This window comes from Musca vetustissima, unplaced genomic scaffold (assembly GCF_032173495.1).
Source record: "Musca vetustissima isolate MV318-11 ecotype Yass unplaced genomic scaffold, APGP_CSIRO_Mvet_v1 utg76065, whole genome shotgun sequence".
NCBI classification, from domain to species: Eukaryota; Metazoa; Arthropoda; class Insecta; order Diptera; family Muscidae; genus Musca; species Musca vetustissima.
Genome location: NW_026877529.1, coordinates 61925 through 76046, shown reverse-complemented (window position 1 = coordinate 76046; position 14122 = coordinate 61925). Strand labels below are relative to the sequence as shown.

The window sequence follows — 14122 nt, the reverse complement described above, 5'->3', positions numbered from 1 at the left end:
TTTGGGATAAAAAAATGGAGTATTTATTCTTCTTTATCGGCTTGCTGGTAATTCACCGTCTTCTTCGGCGTCTGCCTCCAAACGCTGTTCTTCCAACTGATCGTATTTAACTATGTGAACAGTTTCACCAACTGTTACAGCCTGAACTGGTTGTATTTGACGATATAGATTATGTACTGCCGAATCGGAATTAATGCTGGCCTCCAATTCTAGCATTAAATCATTATTTGAATTATTCCCAGACAAATCACTTTGTATTAGTGATCGTAGGCAGTCGTCGCGTTTTTCCGATAGAGCTTCAACAAGTTTGGAGTTCTTTTTTAATTTGTCTAATTTGCGTTCTAGAAAAAAGAGGGAAATAAAAGAAGATTATTATTATTAAAATTTTAAACAAAAAGGAAGGATGGGATTTAGAAATTTGTTTTTTTTTAATTTTTGTAGGTTATAGGCCATGGTACAATTATAAAAGGTAACAGCAAATCCCAGCTGATTTGATTCCAACGTAATACTAGTGTCAATATGAATTTGACAAATTATGTTTTTAAAAATCACCCAACAGGAAAATTGGGAATGCATACAATTTGAAATTGTTCTTTATTAATGTGATCCCGTATTCAATTTACTCAATCTGCCTGCTGGGAAAGTTTGAGGAAGCAAATCTTTCTTGAAGGAATTACTCGCTATTCCCAGCATTGTCATATGTGTTACTCATATATATGGCAATGGCTCAATTAAAGGAAAGATGTGGAAGCGATAGAAATATAAATTTGATAGATTTTCATTCATGTTTTTCAATTTTTATTTTGAGGATTCGAAAATATTCCATTTTCAAAATAAAAATAATTTGATGATAATTTGTTTGTTTGTTTACATTTTTCTGTCAAATGAGTTGACACTAGTAGAACTTACAACAAAAAATTTCCATGTGGTTGTTGTATCGTTTTTTGTACAACAACACTTGCTGTTACCTTTTATTATTATACCATGGTTATAGGCATGGATGTTTTTAATTATATTTTTCAATGGCTATCAGAGCTATAAAAAAGATTTTAGGGACCCTCATAGTCATAAGTGTAGATTTTAAACCACAAACTAGGGTTATTAGGTCTAAAGACAATAAAATATATATTTAACCCCTCTTAATCGTATTGTAAACATCTTTCTCTGAAAGTGTATGTCCACTTTTTTCCTTCACTGTATATATACTATATACAACCTAATTACTTTGTTGACAACATTAAATCATGACAACTCTATTGATTTATATCCACAAAATTTAATTCCCCATATAACTTACCTAATCCTTTTAAATATGTTTGCGAATCCGGTAGTGGTTGATGCTCTGGTTTCTGATTATCAGTAGTAGTATTTGATTTTTCTTGTTCGTTTTTGTCGCTATCACAATTATTATTTTCAGCTTCTGCAATAAAACTATCCTCAAACCCCAAAGATGCGTTTTCAGATTCTGTAGTATTATTAGTGCCGTTAGTTACTGTTCCGTTTGTGTTCGAGTTTTCTGGATGTTGGACCTTCCAAGGGTCTAAATCGGTCATTGTTTATGTCAAATAAAAACACAATTGTATTTTTTTTTGTTTTTTCTTTCTTTTATGTCGATTTGTGTCGTTTAACGAAATGTGTTCAGTTAAAGTGTTCACGGAGAGGGATTGTAGGGAAGTAGTTAAATAGGGTTCACGCTATTCACTGTAAAATGACTACTCATCATGGCATGACTCGCTGTAAACGTACACGGATTTTTTAAATAATATTTGTGTGGGACTATTATAAACGTGGATTTTTTAATAATGTTTTTCAATCAAGTATTACAAGCGTAGATTTTTGAAACAACTTTGTGGGGACTACCAGGAGGCGTGGATTTTGCTAAATAATATTTTTCAAGGACTATTATGGCATAGTTGTTTTAAAATAATTTTTATATTTTATTTAATATTTTTCAGGGACTATCGAAAGGCGAGGATTTTTTAAAGAACATTTGTCAGGGACTATCGAAAGGCGTGGATTTTTTAGAGGACATTTGTCAGGAACTATTGAAGGGCGTGGATTTTTAAAGAATATTTTTCTGGGATTATCGGATGGCGTCAATATTTTTTCAAATGTGTATTTTTTAAAGAATATTTTTCAGGGACTATCGGAACGCGTCAATATTTTTTCAAGTGTGTATTTTTTAAAGAATATTTTTCAGGAAGGCGTCAATATTTTTTCTAGTGTGTATTTTTTAATGAATATTTTTGAAGAATGCCGGAAGTCAAGGGTTCTACAAAGCTTTGATTTCCTCAGGGGCCCTACAAAGCTTTGAAGGGATACAAAGCGTGGATTTTGTCAAGGGCTCTAGAAAACGCATAAGTGGTCTACTACGCTTGGATTTTGGAAGGGTCCTACAAGGCGTGTATTTTATAAGATATCTTCTTAAAGAGTGGATCTTTTACAGGATATCTTCTCAAGTGCCCTACAAAGCGTTGATTTTGTCAAGGGTTCTAGAAAAAGAAAATGTTGGCAGGGATTTTGTAAGGGAATTTTTATATTTTCTCGGACTTGATTTTTTAACAAATAAATCTACTTCTTCTTATCTAATTGTTGCTCCTACTCTACAGTCTGATAAGGGAATTTTTATATTTTCTCGGACTTGATTTTTTAACAAATAAACCTACTTCTTCTTATCTAATTGTTGTTCCTACTCTACAGTCTGATAACTCATTTAAGAACCTCTGAAGATGTTGAAATTATCAGAAATCATCTACGATATTACTACCCTCAAAAAATAAATAAAACGGGTTAATAATTAAATAGGAAATTTACAGACTCATTATATACGCAACTACCCTTTATTAATTTTTTTGGTTGTTACTCCCCCATGGATACCATCCTATTCACTACTGTAGGTTACATTAACCTCTGAAAAGGTTATAGGTTATATATAGAATAAAAAAGTTAGCTAGATGCTTCGGAAGCACTTTTGCTCCTCCCTGCTACTGTAGTAACCCTATATTTTCATAAGGATCATTTCCGTGAAAAAAAACTAAAAAATTTTCTATTAAAAATGTACGGGAACACAACATTGTTTATACGTCATCCACTAATTCCCTTTCAAAACATATGTTGCTTTGTGTTATCAATCCATAGTGAACAACATTAACAAACAAGAAGCAGAGCTTATAAGCCACATTTTTGAAAAACGTAAACATTTTATAAACTTTAAAAGAATTCACTAAAAAATCTATCAAAAATGGTTACAAATGATACAAAAATGCAAAGTGACTCTGCCACAAATCGTGATGTTAAAATACGTTCGTTGAATTGTGAATTGAACCCTTTAACACGGACCGATGGCTCGGCACTTTTCGCCCAGGGAGGAACATGTGTAATGGCATCGATATTGGGACCTGTTGAAGTAAAATTACAAAACTTGAATATAGACAAAGCCTATGTGGAGTGTATTTATAGGCCCAAGTCTGGATTACCCACAATAAGGGATAGAATGCGTGAAACGGTAATTAAAGATACATGTGAGGCGGCTTTGTTATCGGCCATGCATCCCAGGACAATGGTATCCGTGCAAGTACAGGAATTGGATGATAGAGGGGGTGTAAGTAGAATCATGTTATTATGTTTAATATTGATATAAAGTATTTTGTTTCTTTTTTATTTTTATAGTTGGATGCCTGTGCCATTAATGCTGCCTGTATGGCTCTCCTAATTGGGGGCATTCCCATGAAATTTACCGTGGCTGCAGTTTGCTGTATTGTCGATAAAAATGGCCAGTTAATATTGGATCCTGATTATGGCCAAACAAATGAGAGTCGTGCAAATTTCACATTTGTTTTTGATTCCTTGGAAAGGGATTTGGTGACTGTGAACAGTACAGGATGTTTTAAAATGGCACAATTCAATGATGCCTACCTGATGTGTCGTGCTGCCAGCGGAGTTATATTTGATTTCTATCGTAAAATAATGACTAAATTCCATACAAAAACAAATCCCACAACAACATCGCTTATGGAGGGAGACGAAGCAATGGAAGATTAGAAATTTAGTTAACAAAAATATATTTCTTATATTAGAAAACTAAAAACAACAATTTGTTCTAATTATTTACACTTTAGAATGATAGTCTAAAATAGAACTTAGATATAAGGGTTCACCTTTCAATACTTGTGAGTTGGATTCCTGTATGTGTGCCACCACATAATCACCCACCGATATTGTTCGTCTGTGTGTACCATCTTTTCCTTCTGGTAATTCCTTAATTGGTACTATGACTTTAATATTTGCATCATTTCTTCCGAAAACATAATCTTCGGATCTCTTACTGGTGCCTTCAATTAAAATTAATTCATTACGTCCCTCATATTCTTTGTGTAATTCTGTGGCGCCTTGACGAAAAGCTTTTACCATTCGTTGTAATCTGATAGTCTTTACATCTGCAGGAACATCATCTTTATATCTACGATGGGCAGTGGTTTTCTCCCGCATGCTATAGGCAAAGAGAAAGGCTACATTATAACGCACCTTTTCTATTAGATCTACAGTGTCTTGGAATTCTTCCTCAGTTTCTCCACAGAAGCCACAAATGAAATCACTCGATAGACCAACTTGTGGAATATATCTACGTATAGTATCGACTAGCTGTAGATATGCTTCCCTGGTATAACCTCTACGCATACGTTCTAAAACACTATTCGACCCCGACTGGGCGGGAAGATGTAGATTTTTACACACATTTGGATAATCGCGTATAATCCTCAATACATCTTCCGAGAAATCTTTGGGATGGGGTGATGTAAAACGTATACGGACATCGGGCACGGCTTCCGCTATTTCCTGAAGTAAAACCGAAAATGGTAAACCTCCCTTCTTCGGTTTGTATACTGTCTTAAATCCGGGGGCAGTTGATATATCCTTGGCGGGTGCCTCTTTTGATGTATCTCTATAGCTGTTTACATTTTGACCCAGCAACGTTACTTCCTTGATGCCATTATCCCTTAAAGTTAACACCTCTTGCTTGATTGATTCCACTGCCCTGGAACGCTCTCTACCACGGGTAAATGGTACAATACAATATGTACACATATTATCACAGCCTCTCATAATCGAAACAAATGCCGTGGGAGAATCTGTATTCAGCCTTACCGGCATAACATCGGCATAGGTTTCATCTAAACTCAGCAGCACATTAATAGCGGATTGTTGATAATGTCTGGATATCGCCAGCAAGCGGGGTAGATCTTTATAACTATCCGGCCCTGCAACAACATCTACACATTTCTCTTTTTCCAATAGCTGCTGTTTCAAACGTTCCGCCATACAACCCAGTACTGTGATTTGTAGGGGACCTTTTTTCACCGATCTCTTTTCTTTCATAGATTTCAGGTGATTTAAACGATTCCAAATTTTAGTTTCAGCACCTTCCCGCACAGCACAGGTGACAATCATTATAACATCAGCATCCTTAATGTCATTGCACTTGGTATAACCATTTGCCTCCAAAATGGCCAATACCACTTCCGTATCATTTGTATTCATTTGACAGCCATATACCTCAAAGAATACCCTACGGCCGTTACCGCTATAACTTTCAATCGGAAGATATGGGATAATATTCTCTTCAGATTCTTCTTGACGTCTCATTCGTGAAACCGCCTTGACATTGAAAAATTCCTGTAATCCCGGTCCGGCCGAAACACGTTCAAGAAACGTTTTTCTTTCTAAAGGTTTTGGAGACTGGGTGTTTGGAGCCGCCGCAGCAGTACTGAAGTTGGCTGGCTGCGAGGAAAACACACGTACATGTTGTCTACTACCGTACCACGTCAAAATCCTTTGTAGTTTCATTTTATTTCGCGATTTGTATTAAATAATTTTATTCCGAACACAGCGAGAGGAGGCGATCTCGAATTATACAATTGTCGTTGTTCTATGGGATGGGAATGCCACCTTTATCAAAATTGTCGGTGTGGTGAAAAGAGATGAAATAGGGTTCAAAACATAACTGATAACACAGAATCAAAACAAAACTGATAAGATGGATGGACCAGGTGTAACAAATTGGAATCATCAAGGCGCACTGAAAATGTTTAGAATGGGACCAAAGCATAATAGAAGAAAACATATGTAAATGAGCTGCCATTTTACAGTGAATAACAACTTATTATACAGGAAATAGGATATTTTTAGACGTTTAGATATAACTTGTTCTTCCGCGCCTTCTGATAACCCTTGAAAAATGAATCTTTAAAAAAACCACGGCTTATGTAGGCCTTGAAAAATGAATCTTTAAAAAATCCACGCCTTATGTAGGCCTTGTAAAATGAATCTTTAAAAAATCCACGCCTTATGTAGGCCTTGTAAAATAAATCTTTAAAAAATTCACGGCTTATGTAGGTCTTGTAAAATGAATCTTTAAAAAATTCACGCCTTATGTAGGCCTTGTAAAATGAATCTTTAAAAAATCCACGCCTTATGTAGGCCTTGCAAAATAAATCTTTAAAAAATCCACGCCTTATGTAGGCCTTGTAAAATGAATCATTAAAAAATTCGCGACTTATGTAGGCCTTGAAAAATGAATTTTTAAAATATCCACGGCTTATGTAGGCCTTGAAAAATAAATCTTTAAAAAATACACGCCTTATGTAGGCCTTGAAAAATGAATTTTTAAAATATCCACGGCTTATGTAGGCCTTGAAAAATAAATCTTTAAAAAATCCACGCCTTATGTAGGCCTTGAAAAATAAATCTTTAAAAAATCCACAGCTAATGTAGGCCTTGAAAAAGTAATCTTTAAAAAATTCACCATTATGTAGGCCTTGTAAAATGAATCTTTAAAAAATCCACGCCTTATGTAGGCCTTGAAAAAGTAATCTTTAAAAAATCCACGCTTGATATAGGCCTTGAAAAAGTAATCTTTAAAAAATCCACGCCTGATATAGGCCTTGAAAAAGTAATCTTTAAAAAATCCACGCCTGATATAGGCTTTGAAAAAGTAATCTTTAAAAAATCCACGCCTGATATAGGCTTTGAAAAAGTAATCTTTAAAAAATCCACGCCTGATATACCCCTTGAAAAAGTAATCTTTAAAAAATCCACGCTTGATATAGGCCTTGAAAAAGTAATCTTTAAAAAATCCACGCTTGATATAGGCCTTGAAAAAGTAATCTTTAAAAAATCCACGCCTTATATCGGCCTTGAAAAAGTAATCTTTAAAAAATCCACGCTTGATATAGGCCTTGAAAAAGTAATCTTTAAAAAATCCACGCCTGATATAGGCCTTGAAACAGTAATCTTTAAAAAATCCACGCCTGATATAGGCCTTGAAAATGAATTTTTTAAAAAATCCACGCCTTATATTAGCCTTGAAAAAGTAATCCTGAAAAATTCACGCCTTATATAGGCCTAGAAAAAGTAATCCTGAAAAATTCACGCCTTATACAGGCCTAGAAAAAGTAATCTTTAAAAAATCCACGCCTTATATAGGCCTAGAAAAAATAATCTATAAAAAATCCACGCCTTATATAGGCCTAGAAACAGTAATCTTTAAAAAATCCACGCCTTATATATCCCTTTTGATGTATCTCTATACTAAAAAAAATCACGACTTGTTTTGGTCCCATAAAAATATTCTTTAAAAAATCCACGCCTTCTGATAGCCATTGACAAAAATATCCTTTAAAAAATCCAAGCCTTCAGATAGTCGTGGAAAAAATCCACGCATTCTCATATTTTTTATAAAAATCTAGTTTCAAAATACCGTTCTGTTTCTGACATTAGAGTGTGTTACATCTATCATAGCCACTGCTTTCACAAACACGACGGCGTTTGAATGTGTTATCATCGCCTTCATACCCAAATTGTTGGGGCATAGACATTATCTTTTGATTTGGGGAGCAGAATTGATTTGTGTTGAAGAAAAATGAAAAGTAAATAGACGGTGATATCGGCATCTTTTAAGTCCATTGGCAATTGAATTTTCGAATAGGTAGTGAGATATGTTTTAATTGTTAACAACATATAAACAAAAACAACAACAAAAAAATGATAAGAGTACGACGTCGTTTTGCCATTATGCTATGTGGCATATCGGTGGCAATTTTTTTGACCGTATACTTTATGATTAATTATGCGGCTCCACAGGAGGACAAAAAGCCTAACTTTATGGCTTTGGAAGCCCAACAACATGAATACAATAAGCAGGTATTGCAAAAACCTGACATGGGCCTTGTATATGGTCCGAAAAATAAAGATGCCGGTCACAGTGATGATGGCAGGCCGAGATATGCAGAAAATACCATAAACAAATTAAATGAAAATGGTGGGGTGAAAAATTCGAAAGCGATGAAAAAGGAATTGGATGATGGCCTCATTCAGGATGGAAAAAATGACGAGGAAAATATGATAGCCAGAGATGAGACATGTGAATTTGATCCCCAGCAAGTTCCACAACCTGATATACAAATGTTGGATATGTATGGTAAAATGTCATTTGAGGACATAGATGGTGGAGTTTGGAAACAGGGATGGAATATTAAATATGATCCCATGCAATATAATGATCATCATAAGTTGAAGGTGTTTGTAGTGCCACATTCACACAATGATCCAGGGTGGATTAAGACATTTGATGATTACTATGATCATGAAACGAAACACATACTCTCGAATGCTCTGCGCCATCTGCGTGAGAATCCCGATATGAAATTTATATGGGCTGAGATATCGTATTTTTCAAAATTCTATGAGGATTTAGGCGAAAAAAATAAATTAGAAGTTAAAAAGTGGGTTTCAATATTTAGATCTTTGAATTTTTTACTAAATCATTAAAATATTCTTTTTTCAGATTGGTCCAAAATGGTCAATTGGAATTTGTTTCCGGTGGCTGGGTTATGCCTGACGAGGCCAATTCTCATTGGCATAATATGTTGTTGCAATTGACAGAGGGCCAACATTGGCTTAAGAAATATCTGAATGTCACGCCCATATCATCATGGGCTATTGACCCGTTTGGCCACAGTCCTTCAATGCCGTATATTTTGAAAAAGTCAGGATTTGAAAATGCTTTGATACAACGCACCCATTATTCGGTTAAAAAGGAGTTGGCTTTGAAACGTAATTTGGAATTCTATTGGCGGCAATTGTGGGGTAAGTAAATGTAAATTTTTTACCCTCTAAAATGAGGAACCCAAAGAAAAAAAATAGAGTTTTTTATTTTCTTCGATATCGAAATCCAATATCAAGTTTTATGGGTTGAAAATGAGGTTAGGATCTTCAAATTACCAAAATTAAGATGGGAATGGGGTCTATTTTTTTTCTTAGAATCCGTAGTGCCAAATTATACTACTTCTTACGTTGAACTTAAAAAAAATAATAATTTAAATCAGTTGTTAACGGATCATTTGATTTTTTTACAACGTATAGTCCTATGGGTCCAGTTTGTCTTGGAAAAATCTATATTTCCTGAGATATGGTTTTTTATTAATAATAAAATTTTTGTTCTTATTTAGATGACTCGGGAGAAACTGAACTTTTCACCCATATGATGCCATTCTATTCATATGACATACCCCACTCATGTGGACCGGATCCCAAGATTTGCTGTCAATTCGATTTTAAGCGAGTGCCCGGTTTTGGCCTAAGCTGTCCATGGCGGGTGCCACCAAAGACTATTGGAGATCATAATGTGGCAGAAAGGTAAATTAATCGTACATTTTAATATTAAATTATTTCCAATAATAAAATCTACTTACAGAGCCGAACTACTTGTGGATCAATGGAAAAAGAAAGCCGAACTATATCGCACCAATGTGTTACTCTTCCCATTGGGTGATGATTTCCGTTATAGTCAAAGTACTGAATGGGAAGTTCAGCGTATGAATTATGAAAATCTCTTTACCCACATTAATTCGGAGCGGAAATATTTCGTTGAGGCTAAATTTGGAACATTGCAAGAATATTTTGATGCGGTGCATGAAGAGCAAAGGCAGAAGCAAAGAAGTTTTCCAACACTTAGTGGTGATTTCTTTACCTATGCTGATCGTTCAGATAATTATTGGAGTGGTTACTTTACTTCACGTCCATATCATAAACGTATGGATAGAGTTTTGACTCATTACATACGAAGTGCAGAAATGCTTAGTTCATGGAATAAATGGGATGATGGTGTAAAATTTGATGAAATGTTACAGGATGCTAGAAGGCAATTATCGCTTTTTCAACATCATGATGGTATTACGGGTACCGCAAAAACGCATGTTGTTGAAGACTATGCCCAGCGTATGTTGAGCGCAGTGAAAAATTGTAAATTTGTAATGCAACAAGCAGTGTATAAACTGCTGACCAAGAAATCGGTAGGAAGATTGAAAGAGTTTTATTTGAAACAAATTATTGTCAAAGTTCCTTTGATTGTTTTAGATTTACAATGCCGATACCAATTTCAATTACTTCCACATGGATGACTCCCGTTGGCCGGGACCCGATGACACCCGTACCACCATAATATTGGGTGAAGAATTGCCACAAAAACATTTAGTATTGCACAATTCATTGCCACAGTGGCGTGAAGAAATTGTTGATTTCCATGTGGCTTCACCATTTGTCAGCGTTGTCGACTCGAATAATAATCCTGTGGAAATACAAATTTCACCAGTTTGGACATGGCATAAAGATACCTTCTCGAACACGATAACACCACAGGCATCTACTACAAAATATCGTTTGATATTTAAGGCTAAAGTTGCGCCACTGGGTCTATCGACATATATTGTAAAGGCTGAAACTCCAGAATCTATAAATAAGAAGTAAGTATAATGAAGAAGGCTTTCAGAATTTTTTTTTTAGGGATGGGTTGGTCATTGAAAAAATCCAAAATCCATGCTTATAACAAAGATGGTCTTTGAAAACATATTCTTTAAAAATCCATAATTGATACTCTGAGGGTCTTTAAAACAATCGATACTTCAAATCCATAGTCCATTTGATAGTCCCTTCAAAATATTCTTTAAACAATCCACCTCCCTTTAAAATATTCTTTAAACAATCCACCTCCCTAAAAAAGATTCTTCAAACAATCCACCTCCCTTCAAAATATTATTTAAACAATCCACCTCCCTGAAAAATATTATTTAAACAATCCACCTCCCTGAAAAATATTCTTTAAACAATCCACCTCCCTGAAAAATATTCTTTAAAAATCCGCGCCTTTTGATAGTCCCTGAAAAATATTTTTTAAAAAATGCACGCCTTTTGATAATCCCTGAAAAATATTCTTTAAAAAATCCACGCCTTTTGATAGTCCCTGAAAAATATTCTTTAAAAAATCCACGCCTTTTGATAGTCCCTGAAAAATATTCTTTAAAAAATACACGCCTTTTGATAATCCCTGAAAAATATTCTTTAAAAAATGCACGCCTTTTGATAATCCCTGAAAAATATTCTTTAAAAAATCCACGCCTTTTGATAGTCCCTGAAAAATATTCTCTTAAAAATCCACGCTTTCAGATAGTCATAGAAAAATGTTCTTTAACAAATCCACGCCTTTTGATAGTCCCTGAAAAATATTCTTTAAAAAATCCACGCCTTTTCATAGTCCCTGAAAAATATTCTCTTAAAAATCCACGCTTTCAGATAGTCATAGAAAAATGTTCTTTAAAAAATCCACGCCTTTTGATAGTCTTTGAAAAATATTGTTTAAAAAGTCCACGTCTTCTGATAGTCCCTGAAAAATCTCCCTTGACAAATCCACGCTTATAAATCTGATTTGTCTTATAAATTATTCTTATAAAACAACCACCTGTAAATAATACTTTTAATTTTTAACTTTTTTTGCAGCTACATAACATTTGCTTCGAATCTCATATTGACGACAAATCCAATTACCACACAATTGGGTGATTATCCAAAAGAAGTGCAGTTTGGTGAACATCGTGAGGTGTCACTGAAAGTGGGCTCCGGCCCCACTGTGGCATTTAGTTCAGACGGAATGATGAAATCAATACAAATAAAAGAATCAGAATCTCATACCCCGGTAAGGGTACAATTCTTTAAATATGGTACAAGAATTAATGGTGATCGTTCGGGTGCATATCTGTTTTTGCCAAATGGTCCAGCTACACCAATTGTCAATAGTCATACCCCAGTAGTTTTAGTGACAAAAGGTCCACTCGAATCAAGTGTTTCAGCGGGCTTGACATTTGGTACCCATCACACAATTCTCCGCGAAGGTGAAGCTCCCGAGATACGTAATAATATTGATATTGTCGGTATGGATGATACAGAAGTGGTAATGCGTTTGCAAACACGTTTACGCAGTGGCGATACCTTCTATACCGATTTAAATGGTTTACAAATAATAAAACGTCAACGATTTACTAAAATCCCCTTGCAAGCTAATTACTATCCCATACCATCGGCTATTTACATAGAAGATGATAGTCTACGTTTGACGGTGGTATCTGCCCAACCTTTGGGTGGTTCATCGCTGGCCCAAGGTGAAGTGGAAATAATGCAAGATCGTCGTTTAACACACGATGATGAACGTGGCGTGGGACAAGGTGTATTGGACAATCGTCCTGTGTTACATATATTCCGTGTTGTTTTGGAACGTATTGAAGGTTGTGAAAAACTTGCCGATAATCATCCTGCTGGTGCATTAACTCTGACCGCCTATCGTAATTCGAAGTCGCTATTAAATCCATTTGATAAATTTATTTTTGCTGAAAATGATTGGCTAGGTGTTTTGCCAGAATTTGGTAGCAGTCATTCGGCTTTGGGTGATGATATGGAAATTGTTGTAATGCGAAATTTAAATCCTACAAATTCGGTACCGGCTGTTGCTCGAGATCGTAAACCGCGTACCACGCTGAATACTGGCATTGTTTTGCATCGTACCAGTTTGATGCAGTGTTCCGGATTGGAAAGCAAAAATGATGGAGAGGTAAGTGGGAAGTTTTTTTATGTTCTGTTTTCGTTTTCTTCAATTGATATTTAAAAAAATCTAAATTCTTCGCGTAGTTTAATACCTATAAATAATAGAGATTCCTTGTTATCTTTTCAATATTCCAGTTAAATTTACATCATGCTCTACAAATGGCCAATGTATCATCGGTGTACAAAACCACATTGACATTCCTTAAACGTTTGTCGTCGCATCAATACGATGAGGAATTATCTTTGTGCCCCATGGACACAATGGCATTTATATTACAAAGACCCAGTTGATTTGACGACCACCATCCACAATAGGCAGTTCGCCTAGGAGAGAAGAGGATATTATAGCACTAACTTTAAATTAATTTATTTCTTTCTTCTCCTTCTTTAGTTCAAAATCCAGACCAAAAGAATATTTACACACTGCTTTTAGAATTTCATGGAAATTTAATTTTTTTCTTTTTTAGTTTTTAATTATTTTTTTATTATTATATCTTGGATATATGGACTGATGACAACACAGGTTAATACCAGTTTTATTTTTATTACTTTTAAATTTGATTATCAAATTTTGAAAGGTTTTGAATAACACATTTTGTTTTATGATATTGAAAAGGTTGTAAAATATTTTTTTAATGCTTTTAAATGAAAAAACGAATTATCTTCCATAGAATCTCAATTTAAACTTTATTTAATATTAAATTTTCAATTTCAATTCAGATATTATTTTACAAATCCAGTTATAAATATATATACAATTAAATGAATCTCAATTTCACCTCTCATAAATTAATAACCTTAATCTCTTCATAATCATTAGTTTTTCTTTTTCAAATTCCACTTCTAGGAATTTTTGGTCAGAACAGGCTATAGTTACTTAGAGTAAAAATCTAAAACAAAAAGTAAAATCTAAACCAATTCCCCCCTCTAACTGTCTTTAGGACTTAGGAATTGTAAATTGCATTAATGACAAAAACTGTCTGTGTATCCAAAATATCTCTGATATAGATGTGTGTCTTAAAAAATCATGTCGTTTTTTTCACGTTTCGTAAAATGTTCTGATATTTTTTTTAAATACACATTTTTTGTAAGATGACAATTATTAAATATAAAACTACTCAAAATAATACTTGAAATTTTCAACAAAGATATATAGAATTTTAAAATGAAAACTGAATGTTTAAAAAGTGGTTAC

At 34.4% G+C, this 14122-nt stretch overlaps 4 protein-coding genes across 4 annotated transcripts; 2 read left to right on the top strand and 2 right to left on the bottom strand.

The window, feature by feature from the left end:
- Positions 1–29: 29 nt before the first annotated feature.
- On the bottom strand, positions 30–1553 carry LOC133322127 (uncharacterized). Its single transcript, XM_061531175.1, has 2 exons — positions 1298–1553; positions 30–341 (listed from the first exon to the last, which is right to left on the bottom strand). Exons 1-2 carry the CDS (start codon positions 1551–1553, stop codon positions 34–36), a joined length of 564 nt encoding a protein of 187 aa, XP_061387159.1. The 3' UTR covers positions 30–33.
- Positions 1554–1632: 79 nt separating this feature from the next.
- Positions 1633–4041, top strand: LOC133322126 (exosome complex component RRP46). The gene is made up of 3 exons (XM_061531174.1): positions 1633–1674; positions 3218–3601; positions 3670–4041. Exons 1-3 carry the CDS (start codon positions 1633–1635, stop codon positions 4039–4041), a joined length of 798 nt encoding a protein of 265 aa, XP_061387158.1.
- A 66-nt stretch (positions 4042–4107) lies between these two features.
- LOC133322125 (CDK5RAP1-like protein) lies at positions 4108–5844 on the bottom strand. Its single transcript, XM_061531173.1, has one exon. The coding sequence runs from the start codon at positions 5842–5844 to the stop codon at positions 4108–4110; it is 1737 nt and encodes a 578-aa protein (XP_061387157.1).
- A 2188-nt stretch (positions 5845–8032) lies between these two features.
- On the top strand, positions 8033–13223 carry LOC133322132 (alpha-mannosidase 2). The gene is made up of 7 exons (XM_061531181.1): positions 8033–8780; positions 8843–9144; positions 9507–9693; positions 9752–10349; positions 10414–10799; positions 11830–12934; positions 13063–13223. Exons 1-7 carry the CDS (start codon positions 8041–8043, stop codon positions 13216–13218), a joined length of 3474 nt encoding a protein of 1157 aa, XP_061387165.1. The 5' UTR covers positions 8033–8040; the 3' UTR covers positions 13219–13223.
- Positions 13224–14122: the final 899 nt, after the last annotated feature.

Coding starts and splice junctions, on each gene's coding strand:
- LOC133322126 (XM_061531174.1), top strand. CDS start 1,633: ATGTGTTCAGTTAAAGTGTTCACGGAGAGGGATTGTAGGGAA. Junction 1,675..3,217: donor CGGAGAGGGATTGTAGGGAA/GTAGTTAAATAG, acceptor AAACTTTAAAAG/AATTCACTAAAAAATCTATC. Junction 3,602..3,669: donor AATTGGATGATAGAGGGGGT/GTAAGTAGAATC, acceptor TTATTTTTATAG/TTGGATGCCTGTGCCATTAA.
- LOC133322127 (XM_061531175.1), bottom strand. CDS start 1,553: ATGACCGATTTAGACCCTTGGAAGGTCCAACATCCAGAAAACTCGAAC. Junction 342..1,297: donor AACATATTTAAAAGGATTAG/GTAAGTTATATG, acceptor TCTTTTTTCTAG/AACGCAAATTAGACAAATTA.
- LOC133322132 (XM_061531181.1), top strand. CDS start 8,041: ATGATAAGAGTACGACGTCGTTTTGCCATTATGCTATGTGGCATATCG. Junction 9,145..9,506: donor CTATTGGCGGCAATTGTGGG/GTAAGTAAATGT, acceptor GTTCTTATTTAG/ATGACTCGGGAGAAACTGAA. Junction 10,350..10,413: donor AACTGCTGACCAAGAAATCG/GTAGGAAGATTG, acceptor TGATTGTTTTAG/ATTTACAATGCCGATACCAA.
- LOC133322125 (XM_061531173.1), bottom strand. CDS start 5,844: ATGAAACTACAAAGGATTTTGACGTGGTACGGTAGTAGACAACATGTA.